This window comes from Sciurus vulgaris (genome assembly GCF_902686455.1).
Source record: "Sciurus vulgaris genome assembly, chromosome: 3".
Classification (NCBI taxonomy): domain Eukaryota; kingdom Metazoa; phylum Chordata; class Mammalia; order Rodentia; family Sciuridae; genus Sciurus; species Sciurus vulgaris.
Window position 1 is genome coordinate 34,397,137 of NC_136463.1, and position 19,925 is coordinate 34,417,061.

At 47.4% G+C, this 19,925-nt stretch overlaps 1 protein-coding gene across 3 annotated transcripts in view; it reads right to left on the reverse strand.

Moving 5' to 3' along the window:
* RNF43 (ring finger protein 43) overlaps nucleotides 1-19,925 on the reverse strand; it is a 60,410-nt gene that overhangs the window by 3,004 nt on the left and 37,481 nt on the right. For 2 of the 3 annotated variants that reach the window (XM_079131376.1, XM_079131375.1), the window contains exons 2-8: nucleotides 13,725-13,847; nucleotides 6,852-6,926; nucleotides 6,624-6,755; nucleotides 5,920-6,024; nucleotides 4,217-4,378; nucleotides 3,604-3,706; nucleotides 1,604-2,947 (exon numbers count right to left, since the gene is read on the reverse strand). In XM_079131376.1, the coding sequence (XP_078987502.1) occupies nucleotides 1,604-2,947; nucleotides 3,604-3,706; nucleotides 4,217-4,378; nucleotides 5,920-6,024; nucleotides 6,624-6,755; nucleotides 6,852-6,926; nucleotides 13,725-13,847 (2,044 nt within the window). Of the gene's footprint in view, nucleotides 1-1,603; nucleotides 2,948-3,603; nucleotides 3,707-4,216; nucleotides 4,379-5,919; nucleotides 6,025-6,623; nucleotides 6,756-6,851; nucleotides 6,934-6,968; nucleotides 8,384-13,724; nucleotides 13,848-19,925 lie in introns of those variants that run through there. The other variant, XM_079131377.1, reaches the window with a different exon arrangement.

The window sequence follows — 19,925 nt, forward strand, 5'->3', positions numbered from 1 at the left end:
ATTTGCCAAATAGAAGACCCCAAACAATAAGCAGGGACCTGACACCCTTATAGGAGAGAAGGCATGCATGCAAATGGCTATTATGCCAGCAGGACGGGATGGGGTTAGAAGAAATGCATTGAGGAAGGGGAGAGACCACGTCCAAGAGCAGCAATTGGAAAGGCTTCCTGGAAATGAGAATACATGAATTGGTCTTACAGGAATAGATAAAAACTGAATTTATAGGAATAGGAAAGGCAGCCGGATATTCTGGGCTGCAGAAACTGTGAGAAGTGATTATCCGTTTGACAAAAGTATAGTTATCAAGAAAAGAGAAGTGAAAGAGTGGAAAATTAGGTTGGGAAGGAAGAAGGGCTAGTTGGTGTTGGATTCATGAAGGCCAAATAAGGATGGAGTTTTCCTTACTGTGGGCAGAACATTTCAAGATTTCTAGACAGTTCTGTGCAAGGCAGATGACCCTGGCAACAGTATGGAGGACAGAGGAACAGGGGAGCTGCACTGCACAACTCTACGAGACACAACACTGGATGTGCAGCCCCAGCCTTCATGGCCCTGGGAAGGGCTCCTGCATTGATCTTCAGGCTGTACCTGACATGAGTGGGGATCATCAGTGTGGAATCACCACACACATGGCTCTATGGAAGTGATTATCCTATATACCGTAACTATTTGCATGCCTGTCTCCCCATGGACCTGGATCTCCTGGCTGGCAAGTCCCAAGTCCTCAGAGGCTAGCACATAGTAAGCATGCAATCAGAAGGAGAAAAGGAGGGAGGAAGTGAATGAGTGAATGAATGAATGACAGCAGCTCTCAGGTTCTGTTTCTAGGATTCTTAGACTATGAGGCTTTACATTTAGAACATTTAGGTCCTTTTTTGAGGTGAAAGGATTCTGGAGATGAGTGTAGACAAAGCTATATCATACACACAATGGGAGCAGGTGGGGAAGCATGGGAGGCAGAAGGCCTGAAAGGGGAAGAGTATTTGGGCAAATAAATATCCATAGTTTAAAGCTCAGGGTTTACATTGTCACCATTGGTTATAATATAGGGATTCATGGAGTCCACAAGAAAATGAGTTTGTTCTGATTAATAAGGGTGACTGATAGGGAAGCCATAGTCATTCTCTTACCAAAACCTAAGGATTCCCAGGGTGACTAGGAACCACCAATGATTTCTTCTTTTTTTCATCATTCATGTAGCTACATGGCCTAGTGTTATGGTTAAATGCAATTATATACCATCTTCTATACCATCAGGGTCTCCCCAAGGCCTTCTTTGTATGTAGAGCTAATGATGAGCTTGAGCTTTGGTAGAGCTCTACTGATTATCAAAGTATTGAAACACTGAGGTTTGGGATAAACCACCCCAACTGCCTTTCTGATGCCTCAGTCACAGCCTCCTCTGGGGCTTCCCTATGATCTTGCAGCTAAAGGGGTAGCACCTGGAAGAGTCAGGGTGCTCCAGCCAACATCATATGCTATGCCAATTGTTCCATATTTTGAATGTCACCTCTGTTGTAGCCTTGTTGACTGACTTCACCTATCCTGCAATCCCAGCTCTAGCCTCCTCTCCCCACCATATCTGCTTCCCCTGAAAACTCACCTGGCTGGGCTGGCAACACCTGGCAGTGTGGGTAAGGGCACAGCCTGCCCTCTAGGGTGTCAGGACTCCATTCAGAAGGCCCCTCCCCAGGCGGGTGAGGTCCCAAGGACTGGCGTGGAGTCAAACACAACCACACTGGCTGTGAACTTGAGTAACAGGGGCCTGGGGCTTCTGGTCGCAGCCTCCTATCCAGGTCTGGAGGTCTGAAGACCAGTGGGTGGGCCTCTGGGGGCCAAAGATATGCCAGGCTGGGGCTGTAATGAGGGAACATCTGGCAGGCCCGGTGTATAGTCAAATCCTGGGGCCGAGAGACTGGAGTGGGATCTGAGGGACCACCCCGCCGTTTTCTCTGTGGATGTCGTAGAGTGAGACTGGATTTCTGCAAGTTTAAAAGGCTAGGGAAACTGGGGCTGGAATTGGCAGCTTCAGGCAGGCCAGGAACTGGCTCTGTGAGGGCCCTGGGCCGTTGTGGGTTCGAGGGCTGCCCCAAAAGGGCTGCTGGATTGGATCTGGTGATTTGCTGATCAGTGAAAGGTGGCTCTTGCTGGGGCTGTGTCCGAAAAACAGCAGGCCTGGACTGGGAAACTCCAGTTTCTGGGCCAGACTTCCTGCCATGCCACTGGAATCGTTTTTTGTAGTGGTGGTGCCGGTGGCGGTGGTAGTGGACATGGCTAGAAACCTGGGTTTCCCCAGTGGGCACTACTGAGTCCAAGGAATGGGGCCGAGAGGTCACACTGGGTTGTATCTCCTCCCCCTGTAGGTCCCCTTGAGGGCTGCAGTACACCAAGGGGTCAAAGTCACTGCTCAGGGAGCTGCGGAAAGTAGAGCTGCTGCCATGGATGCCTTGCAGGCTGACGTCTGTGCAGTTGACCACTGAGTCACTGGAAGAGCCATGACAGGGCCCCGAACTGGAATCACTGGCTGGCCCATCTGCCAGGTAGCCACTGCGTTCTGTGCAGTAGCTTTCTCCAGACCCGCTGCTGTCATGAGGCCTGCCCCGGCGCAGAGGCGCTGGGCAAGGTGTGGGGTGCTGAGATGTGCATCGGAGTTGGTTCAGCCCCCAGCTCTGTGCATAGGGGTGCTGAGTCACTGCCAAGCGCTGCTGTTCACCTGCAGCCCGGAGATGCGCAGCTCTAGGGAGGCGTTGGTGCCGAGGCTCCTGGGATGGTAAGAAGGGTCTAGGTCGTGGGGGCCGAGTCCCCGAATTCTGAGAAGGGCCCAACAGGTAAGCAGCAGGGAGGTGATAGTGGGCATGGCCAGGATGCTGGCGAATGAGGTGTAGTCTCCTGCCTGGTTCCTGGTAAGATCGAGAGGGTCCCAGGGGCTGGGAAAATGAATCTCCCTCTGGAAAAAAAGAACCGAAAACGCAAGTGTTTGATACCACAAACATATGGAGGTTGCATTCAGAAAGATGTGGCTAGAGCAAACCTATTCAAGCTTGCATAGCCTGTGAGCTCAGAGTTTGGGGGACCAAGGACATCCCTAAGTTGCCTGGCTCTGGGACTCCTTTGCTACTTCCCTGTCTGCCCTGGGAGTCCTGCCACGTAGTCAGTCCCTGCTGCTCCCACCAGTCATTTGGGACTCTTTCACCCAGGGACACTGATATCCCATATTGTACTTTTGGGTGAATTAGCAAAAGGTTCTCTTTCTTTGATATATTTATTTTACTTTCATCTTTTAGCAAGTTGTCATAAATACTGATTTTGTTAGAATGGGATACTGTATTGACAGAAAATTGGACCAGTAAATACACAAATCACCCAGATTTAGAATGAACAGAGTTATCATAAATTTCAAACAATTTTTAAAATAATAAAGATGTCTATGATCTGAATTCACCTTCCCCACTCAGATGAGATGCTCTTAAGCAGTGTACAGCTGAAACAACTATTGTGACAGTTTTTTCTCCTCAGCTTCACAGAAGAAACCCTTTCCCAGAGGGAAGTCACGTTCTAGATCTGTTTGCCTGCACATAGGGGAGTCCTTGACCCAGCTCCTACCTACGATGTTGAACATGCAGAGGGGACAAGTCTGATGCTGATGTAGCCAGGGGTCCACACAGGAGCGATGGAACTCATGGAGACAGGAAATGACCCGAAGCTCCTGGAGAAAACAAAAGCATCTAAACCAAAGGTTTCTCTGATCATAGGAGGGGCCAGGTCCAGGATATTCCTTGATCCGTTCTTTACTGCATTCACTTCATTCCAAAAGACCTCACACGAGAATGGAAAAGGTATGGTCTTTGGTATCATGTGGATTTGAATATTACCATTTAGCTGCATGATTTTGGGCAAGTTTCTTAACAGTTTTCTGCTGTAAAATAAGGATAAAAGGCAAATCTACCCCCATTTTCACTGTCATGGGGCTGAAATGAGATAATGCATCTAAAGTACCACTGAGGTCTGGTGTATGCTTCTCTCTCAACAAACAATAGTGCTTTTCTCCTTGGGAAGACCAAATCCCAAGGAAGTCCCTTACCTCTGTCTCATGCAAGATACACAAGACACAGACATAGCCAGGGCACCCATGCCAGCTCTATGCCTGTTGGTCCCACCTTAGCTTCAATCTGTCTCCCTGTCCTGGTCAAGGAGGTGAACCACAAGCCTGTCTTACCTGGCCCTCAGAGAACTCCTCCAGGCAGATGGCACACATGGGGGCTGAGCTGCAGTTGCTACCTGAGTCTGGCCACTCAGCCTGAGCCTTCCTGCAGCTGGCCCGGTACCTTCTGGTGGCCAGCTGGCTGATGGCCCAGGCTGTTCGCTGTTGAAGCGGGTCCTAGGAAGAGGAGTAGGACTCAGAATGAGGCAAAGGTTTCTGTTTCCTCACTCACAGGCACTAGCTTGAACTTAGTTCCCAGTCACCCAGTTAGAACATACAGTCAACTGGCCACCCTTGGGAGTTTATCCCTTCACAGCTCCTGCCTACCTCCTTCCAATAAGCTTTTCTTCCTCTGATGACCAGGATAGATACTTTCTTAACTAACTGCTGCTTGACATTGTAACTTGGATATCTAGTAGACATGTCAGATTTAACATGTTCAAACTTGAAATTCTAATTCCATTAACCACCCCAACCTCACACCAGTCTTCCCCGCATCTTTTCTATCTTATAAATGGCAATCCCATTCTTTTAATTGCTCAGGTCAAAAATCTCGGTGCCATCCTTGTCTCCTCCCTCTCCCTCTCTCCTAACTCATAACCAATTCATTAGTAAACCTGTTGACTTTGCCTTCAAAATATATTGAAATACACCCAGAGTAACAATTTCTCACCAATTTCACTGCAACCTCCCTAATCTAAGCCACCATTACTATCACCTGGATTCCTGTAATAGCCTCCCATTTTGGTTTCTCTTTTTCCAGTCTTGCCTATCACACAGGCAAGAGTGGTCATGTTAAAACTTAAGGGAGATCACTGTAATCCAGCTGGGGGTGGTGGCTCACAACCTGGAATTCCAGCTACTCAGGAGGCTGAGGCAGGAGGATCACAAGTTCAAAGCCAGCCTTAGCAACTTAGTGAGACCCTGCTTCAAAATAAAAAATAGGCCTGGGGTTGTGGCTCAGTGGCAGAGCCCTTGCCTAGCATGTGTGAGGTAACTGGATTTGATTCTCAGCACCACATATAAATAAATAAAATAAATGACCATCAACAACTAAAAAAAAAAAAAAATTAAAAAATAAAAAGAACTGGGGGTTCTGGGGTTGCGGTTCAGCAGTAGAGCACTTGCCTAGCATGCGTGAGGCACTGGGTTTGATTCTCAGCACCACATATAAATGAATAAAATAAAGGTCCATCACCAACTAAAAAAAATAGAATTGGGGATGTAGCTCAGTGGTGGAGCACCCCTGGCTTCTACCCCTAAAACTGCAAATAAATAAATATATGAATAAGTAAAAAAAAAAAAAAAAAAAAAGTCTACCTTGCATTCTCTTTCCCTTTAGTTGTTTTATTTTTCTACTATCTAAAATATCATTTAAGTATTTATTTATTTATTTATTTAGTCTATTGTCTGTCTCCTCCACTAGAATAAAAACTCATTGAGGGTTTGGTTTTTGTGGATTTTGCTCACTATGCTATTCCCAACTACCAGGACAGAGTCTGACACAATAGCAGCTCAATATATTTGGGGAATGAATGGATGAGCAATACGGGGAGAAACTGCCAGAAATCAACAGAGCAGATGTTAGGGTACTTAGATGTCAGTGGATGGTTTCATGGGCATCAAGGGGCCTGCCTTCCTCACTTTCTCCTTCCAGTCCCCCTCCCTCCCACACACATACCCATGCCCACCTCCACCAAGAAGCCCACACTGCTCACCGGCCTGCTATGTCGGGGGCGGCACCGGATGCGCAGCACCGAAGCCAGGATGACCACAAAGATGGTGCCCACCACTGTCAGGAGGATCCACACATCATAATCTGGCTGGGGAGCAAGGAGAGGGAAAGGATCACACTTCACAAGGAAATGGACCAATTTGGGAGGAGACAGTGGAGTGCAGAAGACACACAGAGAGCTGGGGTTGCCTTGAGTCCGAGGATAAGGAAGGCATGAACCAGAAGTGGGATTAGGCAGTCCCTCTCTGCCCAGGACACTCATAGGAAAGGGTTTTGCAGGTGCAGTTATGAGAAGTACTATGTGGAAACCCATGTGTTTGAGAGAAAAGGGGGAAAGGGACCCCTCTGTAAGATGGATCGGCTGGGTGAGATTCCTGGCTAGTGGAGAAGCTCCCACCAGGAGTCATGGATCAGGGAGCTGGGCCTGCAGGCTCTGCTGCTCCACACCATGAAACCACAGAGCTGAAAGCAACTTCAGAACTCTTTGGGGTCAACCCGTTCATTCTGTAGATGAGACCCAAAGAGGGAGAAAAACTTGCCCAGAGGCACGAAGATGAGGGATGAACTTGAACCAGAGGGTTTCTGGAGTTTTTTTCAGCTCCAGGGGTCTGAGAGCTTTTGGTGCCACAAAACAAAGTCCAGGTGAGAGCAGATGCAATGGCAAAGCTGGAGGTTCTGTGTGCTTACCCAGGCAGGGGGCTCCTTCAGCTCAATCCTCACATGGGCCTTCCGGTTCTTGTACACAAACTCCATCAACTTCTCAGCATCATTACCCCAGATGAGCACCACCGGCCAAGTCAGCCCCAGAGGCTGCTGCAGCTACAGAGAAAGTATCCACAAGGGCTGTTGTGACTTTTCCTTTAACTGGGAACTTCATCCAGTTCCCTTCTCCAACACCCCCATGTCCCCGGGTACCTGTTCAGCAGCAGCTCGATCCTCTGTGATGTCAAAGAGAACTGCACTGGCTCCTCGCTCACCAGCCATCCGGGCCTGCAGAGACACACAGCAGAGGTTTGGCTGGGGTCCGAGAGGGACACAAACTGTCTGCCACCAGGCCTCAGCTCTCATACCCATCCCTTCCTAAGACGTTAGACATACCACACCTCTGCACACTCACACGTCCACATGCAAGGAGTCAGGGAGCCTAGGACCCCCTGCCTTGCATCCTGAGCCCACCCAGGTCCCACTGCCTTCAGAAGGTAACATTCTGTCTTTCCTTTCAAAATGGAACAAACCTAAGGGTTTACTGGGTACCAAGTGATGGCTCTGGCTCTAAGGTGAAGGACAAATTAAGGACAGCCCCTGCCCTGCCCTCAAGTGGGAGGAGGACACAGAAGAAGAGGAAGAGAGCAGAGGATAGAACTTGGGAACAGAGCTGGGCTCTCCAGGACTCAGCCTTTCCTGACAGAGGGACCCGTGAAGCATCCCCTGCTCAGGCAGAGCACCTGACAGCCTGGGACACTGCTCCCACAAGACTATCCTCTGTGGAAAGCCATCTCACAGGCTCTGTCCCCACCACTCTCAGATTGCCAAATCTCTCTGACTGCGATTCCAGGACCTAGAGGAAACCTTGTCCAGTGCTTTATCCCTTCATCCTCTCCTTTAGGGTGACTCTAGTGGCGAGGGACTTGAGAAGCTGCTCCAGAAGGACACAACTGTGCACATGCACCTGCATGGTCACCAAAGACTCCAAGAGCAGTTGGGGAAGCAGAACCTAGCCACAAGGCAGAGCAAATAGCAGAGCCAGAAAGAGAACAAGAAGCAAGGGTCTAGGGCTGAGGAGGAGTCAGGGGAGGTAGGGGTGGGGTGGAGGTGCAGCGGCAAACCACCAACCCACAACAGGCACAGGCACTGCCAAGGGGCTGCTCTTGGCCTGGCGTGGGGTCTCCTTGCTGGGCACAGCCACTCTCCAGCCTTCCTCCCTAGAGAAAAGGGTCATTTTAATGGCATCAGACTGTGACCTCCCATCCCAGCCCCTGTGGACTCTCTGGGGGCTTCAGCAGGCAATGAAAGAGTTAACCCTACTGTAAGTGGTGGTGGCAGCAAGAGGAGCCAGTGTTGGGACTTACTCATCTCTCAGGGCTTTGATCTCTGCTTGCCTTTCCAGGGAGAGCCTGTTGGGGCAGGTCTCCTGCCAGGCAGGCTGGGAGCAGCTCCTTGCTCCTGCTCCCTGCTCCCTACTCCCCAAGCAGTGGCAGAGGCTAGGGGCCCCTCAGAACCAGCTGCCTGCAGGCAGGGGAGCGGGAGAGGGTGGTGGAAACACTTAAACAGGGCCTCATTTTGCTTAGGAGGATAACTTCCCTCTTCCGTTTCTCCTTCTCCCAGGAGCTGGGCTGGGCTCTCTACCTGCATTCAGGCCCCGCCTGGGCCCAGCCAAGGCTAATTTATTGGAAATTCACAGAAGGACTTCAGAATGGAATCACTGAAGGAACTGAGAAGTCATAGCTTCCATTGCCCCTCACCCACTTCAGCCCAGGAAGTCCACCCCACCTAGGCTCCTACAGGCAGGAAAAAGTTCCCCTATCTTCAGAGCCCTCCAAGCAAGGGTGAGGGAGTGGTGACAAGGGAAAGGAATCCCCAGCTGGGGAACTCTACTGGCAATTTCATATTCCAGTAGTCATGGAGTAGGGACCTTAGGTTTCCTATCCCCAGACAAAACCCTGGTCCCATCCTGGCCTGGAAGAGCATGTAGGAGACTTGCTTCTTTGGAGATTTTCTTGCTTATCCATCCCTCTCTCTTTGAAGAATTGGGGTAGGAACAGTAGAAAGCAATTATCGTGACATTCAAACACCCGAACCCATTACAGGCCATAATTACAAAGTTGTAAAAGTGATCAAAGAGCCCAGAGAGTTGGCCAAGAGGAGAAAACAAGGCAGTGGGTTCCTGTGTCCAGAATTCTAGGAATAAAAAGCAAGATCTGTGGACAGATGGCAGCCTAATCCAGGGCTCTACATGCCTCCTGTCCACCTGCACCCAAGTGAATAGGATGTAGGGAGAAAAAAACTACGTCTTTGGGGACTAGAATCTGGAAGACAGGCAGAAGGTGGGTAGTGCCATAGGACAGAAGACTGAGCTTCAGAAAGACAACTCAGCTCTTTTCGATACTTCAGAGTGGGCCAGCCCTAAGGACAACAAGCAAGCCTGCCCATGACTTATTAGAGTGAGCAGTGAGAGCGAGCTGAAATCCTGCCTTTGCTCTTCTGTAGGCCTTAGATTGTCCCCTCCAGACCATGTGACACTGTCTGTACATCTCTTGTTCATCCAAGGTTGAGTAAGCACCAAGTCATAGAAGGCCAGGCCCTCTAGAACAGCTCACAATCTAGTTGTGGAGATAAGGCATGACTGTACACAAATTATAATGTTGATAATATTCTAGAGCACAAATGAATGGAATAGACAGTAGTTCAACATTTTTCACTTCAGAATGCTTTTCCCTCCACGATCTGTCAGATGTTGATCTTTTTTTTTTTTTTAAGTTTTTTAGTTGTAAATGGACACAATACCTTTTTAAGTGGTGCTGAGGATAGAACCCAATGCCCCAAATGTGTGAGGCAAGTACTCTACCACTGAGCTACAGCCCCAGCCCAGATGTTGATCTTATACAAATATTCAATATACAAAACAGATCAACGTGAGGCAGTTCATTTGAGATGGGGGTAGGGGAGGAAAGGCCCTTGCCTTCTCCCCTATACCAAGGCACCTCATGAAATGTAGACGGAGCAGAACGTGATGTTGACAGCATGAGCAAGGCCCCTAACTGCTGGCAGTGTGCTGCAGGGAAGAATATTTGCTTCTACTGGGCTAGTTGGGCTGCACCAGGCAGAAAAGTTTCAATAGGAGAAATGGAATTCCTCCAGACTGGAAAGGAGGGAAGAAAGAAGGAGAAAAGATACAACCTTTATTGAGATCCACTCTGCCCAGATTGCTTGGATTTGAATTCTGACTGTGCTACCAAATATCAGCTGTGAGACTTTTAGCAAGATACTTGTCTGTGTGCTGATTTTCCTTTCTGTAAAGTGGAATAGCAGTGGGATCTACTCCAAAGTGGTGTTGTGAGGACTACATAAATTAATCCATGGAAAGCACCTAAAGGTGCTTGGCATATAGTAAGTGTTCCTTAAGTTATATCAGCTATTACCACATGCTCTGCATACACAATTTCATTTACACCTTACTCCTCTACAAGACAATCATCAGCCCCACTTTTGAGTTGAGGAAACCAAGACTCAGAGACTGAATAACTTGCGTAGGGTTACCAACTGATAAGCAGTAGAGGCAGGACTCCCATCCAGGACTTCTGCGTTCGGAGTGCCTGCCCTTAACCACTGAGTAGTGGTTTCCATGGTGACAGAGGCAGGGCTTGCATCCACCTGCTTCTCTCCAGATCTAACTCTTTCCACAAGGCAAAAGGCCACTGCATTAGTCCAGGCGTGAGATGATAAGGACCAGGCTTATCACTAGGATGAGTGTGGAAATGAAGAAACAGAAACCGATGCGGGTGACTGGGTAGGGGTGGTGACAAGAATGGAAAAGTCCCAAAGAATTATGGTGAGGGTTTCAGAGAAGAGCAAGGGAGATAAAAAATAGCCTTATATACAGACTTGTGAACTATACAAGCTTGGAATTAGTGATGAAGTTGTAGCTCATACTACAGCATGGAGGCCCTGGGTTCAATCCCCAATACCAAAAAAAGAAAAAGAAAAAAAAAAAAAAAAAAAACCAGAGGGATAATGGTGTCTTTGATGATGATAGGATGATAATTGCACTCATTTATTGAATGGTTACTACATGCTTGGCATAGGGCTAAGAGCTTCCATTTGTACTGTCTTATTAAATCCTCATGACTACAACAACATACGTTCCATTATTATTATGCTTCTATAGATGAGGAAACAGAAGCTCAGAGATCCCTAGCCCCACAAAAAAAAAAAAAAAAAAAAAAAAAAAAGAAGCTCAGAGAGGTCAGCTAAAATGCCCAGGTCACACTGAGGAACTGTGGGGGAACCAGGCTTCAAACTCTCACAAGTCCCAGCTCTGTCAATGATGGCAGCAACGTTGATACTAATAGGAAAAACCAGAACAGAGTTAATTTGGGTATATGGTTTTCAAGTTTTTCCTCTTCAAAGACTTCAACTTACCTTTACACCTCCCATGGGCTATATTAAAAAATATATATGCTCTACTAAACTAACAACATTTACTATATGCAACTCATATTCCCATGAGATAATTTGTATTAACATATTTAACTGATAGAATTCCAACCAAAAGCATAAACAAATATTTCAGTCAAGCCTGAGGGAGTTCTGAAACCTTGGAAGTAGCTCAAAGACTCACATTACTATCTTCACAGACCTCTGTTGAGCCAAGAGCCCAGGTAGGAGCTACTTGGTCAGGTCAGAGGATGAGACCTGCAGAAAGAAAACCTTGGGCCTGACCAATCGGAAGCCATGGGCTGGGGCTAGAGTAATTCCCACGGAGTGACAGGCAAGGAAGAAGCCAGGCAAGGATTACATGCAGGGGAGGAAGCAGGGACTGTGGTCACAAGGCGGCAGCCCAGGTGCAGTCCAGGTAGTCCTTCTAACCCTAACGGTTTATGGTTTTCTGTTTGTTTTAACTCAGGTACTATTTGGCACTTGACACACATCATTTTCATCTTTATAATCATGGGGGTAGAAATCAAAGTCTCATTTTATGGTGATGGAAACAAAAGCCAAACAACACTTCAAAGGGTGCTGATCACAGTGTCTGTGTACCTGTCCCAGCTCTCTACAGTAGTGCGGTCCTCCAGAGGCAAAGAGAAGCCTCCCTGTGGACACACCGTCAGTTTACCAAGTGTTTCTGTGCTGTGAAGGCATGTGCTACATTAAAAGAACAGTGGAACCCTGGGTGGTAGAATTTTAGACATTTCCAAGAGCTTAGTTACAAATTTCTGTAAAAAGTCCAAATGAATATATTTGTCTTTTAAAATAGGTAAAGAAGAAGAAGGAAGAGGAGGAGGAGGAGGAGAGGAAGAAAGAAACAAAAAACCCGTCAGAGTTTCTCTGAGCCCTTCCTCCCTGCCACCCCCAACACGTGCTCTGTTCACACTCACACTCGACCTGATAGAGACCAGGCTGGTAACCAAATGAATAAATGAATTGTCAAACAGGGCAGCTTCAACCTAACAAAATTCTGCTTTCATTAAAGATCTCTGAGCTTTGTAGGGATGCCACAGTCCCCAGCTCCTCCACATGTGTCCCAGCCCCTGCTTTCTACCTCTCCTGGAACCCCTCCTGCATTAGCATGGCCAGGCCAGGAGAATATCATCAATTACCTATGGGGGGCTCAGGGACTGAACCCAGGGCCTTGTGCAAGCTAGACAAGCCCTCTACTACTGAGCTACAGCCCCAACTCAGCCATATTCAGAATTTGCCCATATCCTGCCCTCTGTGCCATGAGTTAAAAACCCTAGGCTATTTCCTTAAGAATCTCAGGAGGATCAGGAAATCCCCAGGGGATCTGGGCCTGAGTACAAGGAACCAGCACGAAGATTAGGGGTATTACTCTCCTTTTTCACCAATCCTGAAAGCAGGGCCATCCCCCCCCAAGTACACCCAGCTGTGCTACATACAATCTAAATATACTCTACGCATGCGTTCAAATTTTCCAGCTAGAATGGAAGGCAGCAGAGTAGAGAAATTAAAAACCTAAGTTTCAGAACCAGACAGGGCTGGGTTCAAATATCAGCTCCACCCCTTCTGAGTTGTGTTGCCCTGGCAAGTCACTTAATGTTTCTGATCCTCACTTACCTCCTATGCCAAATGGAGAGTAATACCTGCCTTTCCAGATTGTTGTGAAAAGTAAATGAGATGATACAAACAAAGAATCTGTCCTGTGTGCCACTGGGCACAGTGGTAAGCACACAGAAAATAGCAACTGTCATTATTAGTTAAAGCAGGGGTCACAAGCACAAATATTTCCAGGGCCAGTGAGGTGGCCGGGCAGAGTAGAGCATGGCAAACAGAGGGAGCCCAAAGTTATAGAGGGGGCAGCTCCCGGGTAGCTCCTGCCAACTGTGGCGTGTGAGAATGTGGAGCTTCTGAGTTTTCTTCCAGAAAAGCTGAAAATGTGGAGTTTTATATAAACACATCCAATCTTTAAATGTGGCAATTAACCTACATTTTGAAAAGTCATTGTGTGGGCTAAAACACAACCCATGTGCAAGCCAAAGCTAGCTTGTGGGCCAGCAGTTCGCAACCTCAGAAAAACTAGCAAACATTTTAAGGGTAGGGGCAATGATTTCTGTTTCGCTGTTCTTGCAAAAGTGCTCAGTGAATATTTCTGAAGGATGGAAGAGCCCTTCATCTGAATCCTCTTTGCTCTGATGCTGGGCAGGAGAAGGGGCTTAGGAATTCCTAAGCAAGGGAGGAGGAGGCTGGGCAGCTAGCATGCAAGTCAAAAAGTTCTGCTGGTGATGATTGGTGGAGAAAAGTCAGAGGCATGGATTTTCACCTCTCTCTGACCAGTCACAGGTGAGGAAAACCTAAGGGAATCAAGCATATCACTCTGTTTTTTAAAACTATATTTTTTAGTTTTCAATGAACCTTTATTTAACTTATTTATATGTGGTGCTGAGAATCGAACCCCGTGCCTCACACATGCTAGGCAAGTGCTCTACCACTGAGCTACAGCCCCAGCCCAAACATATCACTCTTAAGCGACAAAGGGACAAGAGAGCCTGGGGGCCTCTCACAGCCTGGAGCTGAGTATATTCAGGGCATGTGGAGGGTCAAGTGTCAATCTACCTTGCTGGCCAGTGACAGGCAGGGATGAGGGGCTCGTCGAGGACTCTCCAGCTTGACGATACTGATGAATCCAGGCTCCAGATTGTCGTCATCACTGGCATTACACAGATACAGGGGGTGGGACTGCAGAGAGAGGGAGACAAAGACCTCTGTTAGGAAGGCTCTAGGGGGTAGGAATGAGAACCAAGCCCTTCTACGCTGTCCTAGGCATGTCCCAGGTAGGTCTTTTGGTGCTACCAAAGAGTGGGCCTTATTACTGGATAGCTTTGTAGAAGGCTAGTAACCAGCAGTTGTCATTTCAGGGGTGCTGGGGCCAAGAATATGGGTGGGAGGACAGGTTGGAGAAAGGGTCTCCCGGAGGAACGTAAATGAAGAGGCAGCTGCGAAGCAGCTCCAACAACCCTCCAGCCCTGCTTTTCTAAACTGGCCAGATGCAGAGAGCTTTTTTCTGGTCCCAGCTTCTCAATTCCCCGTCTTTCTACCTGCTCCCAAAACCTCAGGCTAAGAGAGTATCCCCTATATCAGTGCCTTCAGAATCCTGCTTCTCCCCTTGCTTCCCAGTAGTAGTAACTGGGTGTTGCTGGTGCCTCCTGCCTCCTGGGATTCCCCCAGCCGCTGTTGTCCTATAGATTCTCATCCCTCCCATCGTATGTGTCTTCTAAGCTGATGCTACTTTGCTTCTCCCACTCTCCTCCTTTGCCTGTTCCCAATGCCCATAACAGGATCAGGGAAGGTGCTGGTAGGGAGAAGAGACTATCTTGGGAGGAGGCTTGGATAAGGCTTAAACCTTGGCTAGCATAATTCCTAGGAGCTCATCCTGTCCCCAGGAATGATGCAGTAGAGATGGAGCCAACTGGGCCCATCTACTATGAAGGTCCAGTCCAAGCCCCTGTGCCTCTAAGCCCAGCTGATGCTGAACAATGATTCAAAGGGAAGTGGGCCAACATGAGCTACCAGAAATTTGAGGATCCCCTCATCAAAGGGATGAGACTGCCCTACTAAAACTCTTCTCTTTGAAGATGATTCTCAAACCCACTTGAATACAACTTTCCCTGAATAAAATGACAGAGTGCTATGAGAACAAAGTATAATTTATTTCATTCTGGATAATCCTATGCACCAGGGATTCCCAGATGATGGAAACTCAGTGTATCCTGGAAAGAAAGGAATTCCTACTAGGGAGCTGCCCACATTTCTCTCCACTGATGCTGAAGTCTGAAGGATTTCCAGAAGGAACCACCAGAGAAACCATAGAGAATTTTGAATTTATGAAGATGATAATGTTGAAGATAGACTTAAAAACACAGTCACTTTCTGAAAGCACTTTCAGCTATTTCCTCTCATTGGATCACTATAGTCCCTTGAACATAGTATGTTCTCAATAACTATGTGCTACCTTGCTTTGAATTGTGTCCTTGTGAATAAAAATCTCTGGGCTGGGTATGTCTAAATAGGAAGGCATTTCAATCTTGCTCTGAGAATTTAAGTACTACTGGGTTGGTGGTGATTAAAGTTTAGCGAGGGAGAAAGATTACCCGCCCCTGTCCCCAGAAAAAAGCTGGGGTTGTAATCACTTGAGTGAAGCTATAGCTCCTGGTTTAATAAACTTGATTCATTTGTCTACCTATCCATTCATCTGTCTATACATTCATTCATTTCTTAATTCTACCAACACTGAAGGACCCCAGAGTGCCAGGCACTGTACAATGTACTGAGGAGTCATCGACAAATAAGAGAAATTGTTGCCTTGAAGCAGCTCAGGAAACAAGCAGGTGAACACATCGTGCTATGAGGTTACAATGCCAGTTGTTCAAGGGCCTGTGGGAGAACACAAGAAGAGGGGACTACTAATCCTATATGGAGGACAGAGATGATGACATGAAGCTTCCTGGAGGCTGAACAGGTACGTGTCCACTTGGTGGACCAGCAAAAAGGGATGGGGATAGAGAGGCATGTTCCTGGCAGAGAAAGCCACTTGTGCCCAGACACCAGGTTGAGACGCGCTGCAGGAAGATAGGTCTGTCATGAAAGAGAAGGCAGGAGACAAGGCTGCGCTCAAGTCACGGGGCAGAGACCATTTGAGAAGGATTGCCCTGGTGACTGCAGAGATCTCATCTGGTGTGGTAAAGAATCAGAAGTTAGCTGCTGTGGTAGAACAAAAGGGCTGGGATGTGGTTCAGTGGTAGCGCACTTGCTTAGCATGTGCTAGGTCCTGAGTTCCATCGCTGGCCCTGTAAGGGAAGGAAGGAAGGAAGGAAGAAAAGACAACAGAAGCCCATTGCCTTTTTCTTTTTTCTGTGTTGCAGTACCGGGGGTTGAATCCAGAGGTGCTCTGCCACTGAGCGATATCCCCAGTCCTTTTTATTTCAGATCCTTCTGCCTCAGCCTCCCAAGTAGCTGGGATACTACAGTGTGTCACCATGGCACCCACAGGCCCACGGCTCTGCTTGCTCTGCCACCTCCCCCAGTGGTCCAGCATTCTCATAATGACCCCAAGAAGCCTCTCATCGACAAGAGGGTTGACAGGGACAGGAGGCAAGTCATTTTGGAGATGAGCAGTCAGTACAGAAGAATTTGCAAATATTTACCTACCACTCTGCCCCCAGGGTGTAACTGGGAACCAGCATCTACAAAGCAGAACAAGACAGAAGCAGGAAACCTGGCGTCAGCGTCACCAGATTTGCCTGATTCTGAACCAACAACTATGGAAGAAGGAATGGAAGATTAACCATTAGTAAATGCCTCTGTCACGCCAGGGCTTCAGACATTAACTATGAAGTAGGTATTATCATCCCCACATAAAGAAGAGGAGCTTGAGGCTCAGAGAAGTCAAGGTTACATGAGATTAGGAGGATAATATCTGGCCTGGGTAATAGGTGAATGGGATTCTGATCCCTAAGATAGGGAATCCTGGAGAGTAGTTTGAGGGGATAGAATGATTTGTTCCATTGTGAACAAGCTGAGTTTGAGGTGTCTCATAAAGATTCTTCAGGTAGAAGGGCCTAGGTTGCAGTTGGATATACGTGTCTAGAACTTGAGAGAAGATAGGCTGCGACCTAGTCTTCTGTTGTAAAGAACCAAGGCCCAGTGGTTTCTCCATCTCCTCCATCTCCTCCCTTCAACTCCCAACTGTCAATATCCAATCACTAAAGTCTAACAATTCTACCTCCTAAATATTCCTCTTATTTGTCCACTTTCTTCCATTCTCACTAAAGCTATTCTAACACATGCCACGATCCTTGATATCCTGATGAACTGAAATAACCTCCTAACTCGGTTCACATTACCCTCCTCACGCAGCCAAAGCAGTCTAAAATGCTAACTTGAGCATGTTGCTCTTTACTTAAAGCTCTCACAAGGCTCCGAATAGTTCCTGGAATGAAGTCTGCACTCCTAAACCAGTTTAAAAGGCCCTGCCTGGACTGGGCCCTGCCCTCAGGCCTTGCCCCTTGGCTTTCTTTCCCACTCCTACCTCTTCCCCACTTGCAACTCAGGCTCCAGAGAAAATAACTTGTCTAACTTCCCTAAACACTTCTGGCACTTGATACTCTGTCCTGCATTTCTCTAACCATAGATTTTCTAGCTGTATTGGAATCGTCTGCTTTCTTCCATCTCTGCCTCAGGCTGTGACTACATCTATTCTGCCCCCACCTGGTTGCCCCTTCAGGGCCTACTACGTCACTAACATTGATTAACTATAGAAGGCCTACAACCAGATAACTGATAGTTAACTAAAAAGACAACCCAGCTTCGGCCGAGATCTTGATAATGGCAGCTCTGGGAGAGGAATGAGGAGGGACTAAAGGGCAACTTTGGTGTTTGGCTTTGAATATCAGAGGCTAATATATTGATATGCTGAGTTTTATCTTATGCTATTGGGGAAGAATAAAAAAAGAATGAGAGCTATGTCTATTTTGCTCGGTGTCTTTTCCCTCCTTCCAGTCCAAGAAGGTAGTCTCACCTTCTACTTGCTTGCTTTAGGAGCATTTGCCAAAAACCTTGAAGACTTCCCTTCCTGGTTTTTGTGGAAAATTGAGCCCTGCTGAGGAAATGTAAGTGTCCTGAAGACAGAAAGGAGCGTGAGTGTGTGTGGTCCGAGCTTCTAGAACCATGAGGGATGGGGGAAGGGTCTGGGGATGAGCTAAGCAATCTGACTCACAGTGGGGCCCCAGAATGGGAGAGCCCCTTCAGAATGACTGAATGGCAGATGCTGGGAGCCCAGTCTCTGGCACAGGTGATGTGCCTACATGGCTTTCAAGGGAACACTTATGTTTGGACAATGGACATATTTGTGGTGACCTGGCATGAACAAATATCAGAGTGGTTCCTAGGACACTGTAGATTTCATAAAACCCTGGGATTTTTGTGCTCCTCTGTAAGGGAAACTCCCTTGAAACAAATTTCTACCCACCTAGGGGGACAGGGCCTTGGAGTCAGATTTAATTTGATAAAAATACAATACAATACAATTTTCCTGTACAGCCTTATTGGTGGCATGAGAGCCAATATCAATATTCATACACTTTTGTATGATTTCACTTTTTTTTTTTAACAATGAAAGTATTTCAAATATTCTCAGACTGAAAAAAAAAACAAAAACAAAAAAAAACAGCCATTTCAACCAAGACTGTTCATTACCTAGCAAGGCAGTGCCAATCTTCCATGGGTGTGTGTAACTGCCCCCTCTTCCAGAGAGTTTGCAGACAGGAAGAAGGCTCCTGAGGAGAACACAGATCAGATGTGTCTGCCTCCTTGGGGTGCAAGGTGTCCTATAACAAAGACGCAAACACGATTTCCAGACTGGGCCACCAGTACTCTTAGTGACACCTGGAAAGGGCCAAGAGAAATGAGCTTGTGGAATTTGGTGAAGGCATAGATGGGGAGGGATTGTGGAAATGAGAGGTTTAAGAATCGGTAGTCTGCATCTTCCTGAAAGGCCAGGAATTGGGACACCCCATTCTAGAGGCTACCGTGAGGGACAAATCGAGAAGAATTTGCTCTCCTGGTCATTCTCAGAACTTAGTTCTACATACATTTTATACCTCTATGTAAAAATGTATGAATTGTCCTTTGGTGGTATATGTTATATTTCTCCTTCTTTTTTTTTGTACAGGGATTGAACCAGGGGTACTTAACCACTGAGCCACGTCACACCCCTTTTTAATTTTATCTTGAGACATGATCTTGCTAAGTTGCTAAGGCTGACCTTGAATCCTCCTGCCTCAGCCTCCTGAGTCCCTAGGATTCCAGGTGTGTGCCACCGTGTCCCGCCTCTTTCTTTTTTGCTCTGATGCCCATCCTGGCCCCGAACTCCTGGGCTCAAGTAATCCTCCTGCCTGACTCAGCCCCCCAAGCAGGTGGAACTATAGATACACATCCCTACACCCAGCTTGTGTTTCATATTTTTTAATCTGTTCTCTCTCTGTCCTCCTTTCTTTAACTCACTTGTTCTGATTTAATTCCTCTCCCTCCTAAGACAGACCTAAGGTTCAAATTCTGACTCCCTCATTTATCTGTGTGACAGTGGGCAAGTTACCTAACCTATCTGAGCCTCCTATTCTTCATTTTCAGAATGAGAACAAAAATGCTTCTTGATTGTCGTGAAGACTAAAGATAATGGATATTAAGTGCCTAGCACAGAGCCCAACACTCAGCAAGTGCTCATTAAATGAGAGCTGGTTTTATTATTACATCTGTAATAATAACTCTTCTTATTCCTGGAAGAGACAAAGCCCTTTCTGACTCCTTTCTCCCTTGGCGGTCAATAGTGCCTCTAAATGCCAGCGTTCCACAAGGCGCAGTCTGGGACAGCTCATTATCCACAGTCACTTCCCTCCTCGTCTCAAGCCTCCAAACCCCACTAAACAAGCTCTTCCAGTTCTCAGCCCGCCTCCTTCCCATGAAGGAAGCCATGTGATCTCATTACCTCCTCACAAAGGGCATTCCAGGGCTCAACTGAGCCCCAAACTTAATGCTGCCCTTCCTTTATCCACGGCATCTCCTCCTCTTGGGGCGTGTGCTTCTGCAAGCCGTTCTTTACTGTCTCCTGTTTCCCAGCCGCTCTCCTCCCCCACCTCTGCTGCAATCATCTCTCGGTTCTCTGAGACCTTCACCCAGGCCTTGGACAGGTAACTCTCCTGCCTGCTACAATTTTGCCTTTGTAATCAGGAACATTGGCCAGACATCAAAGGCGCCCTTCTC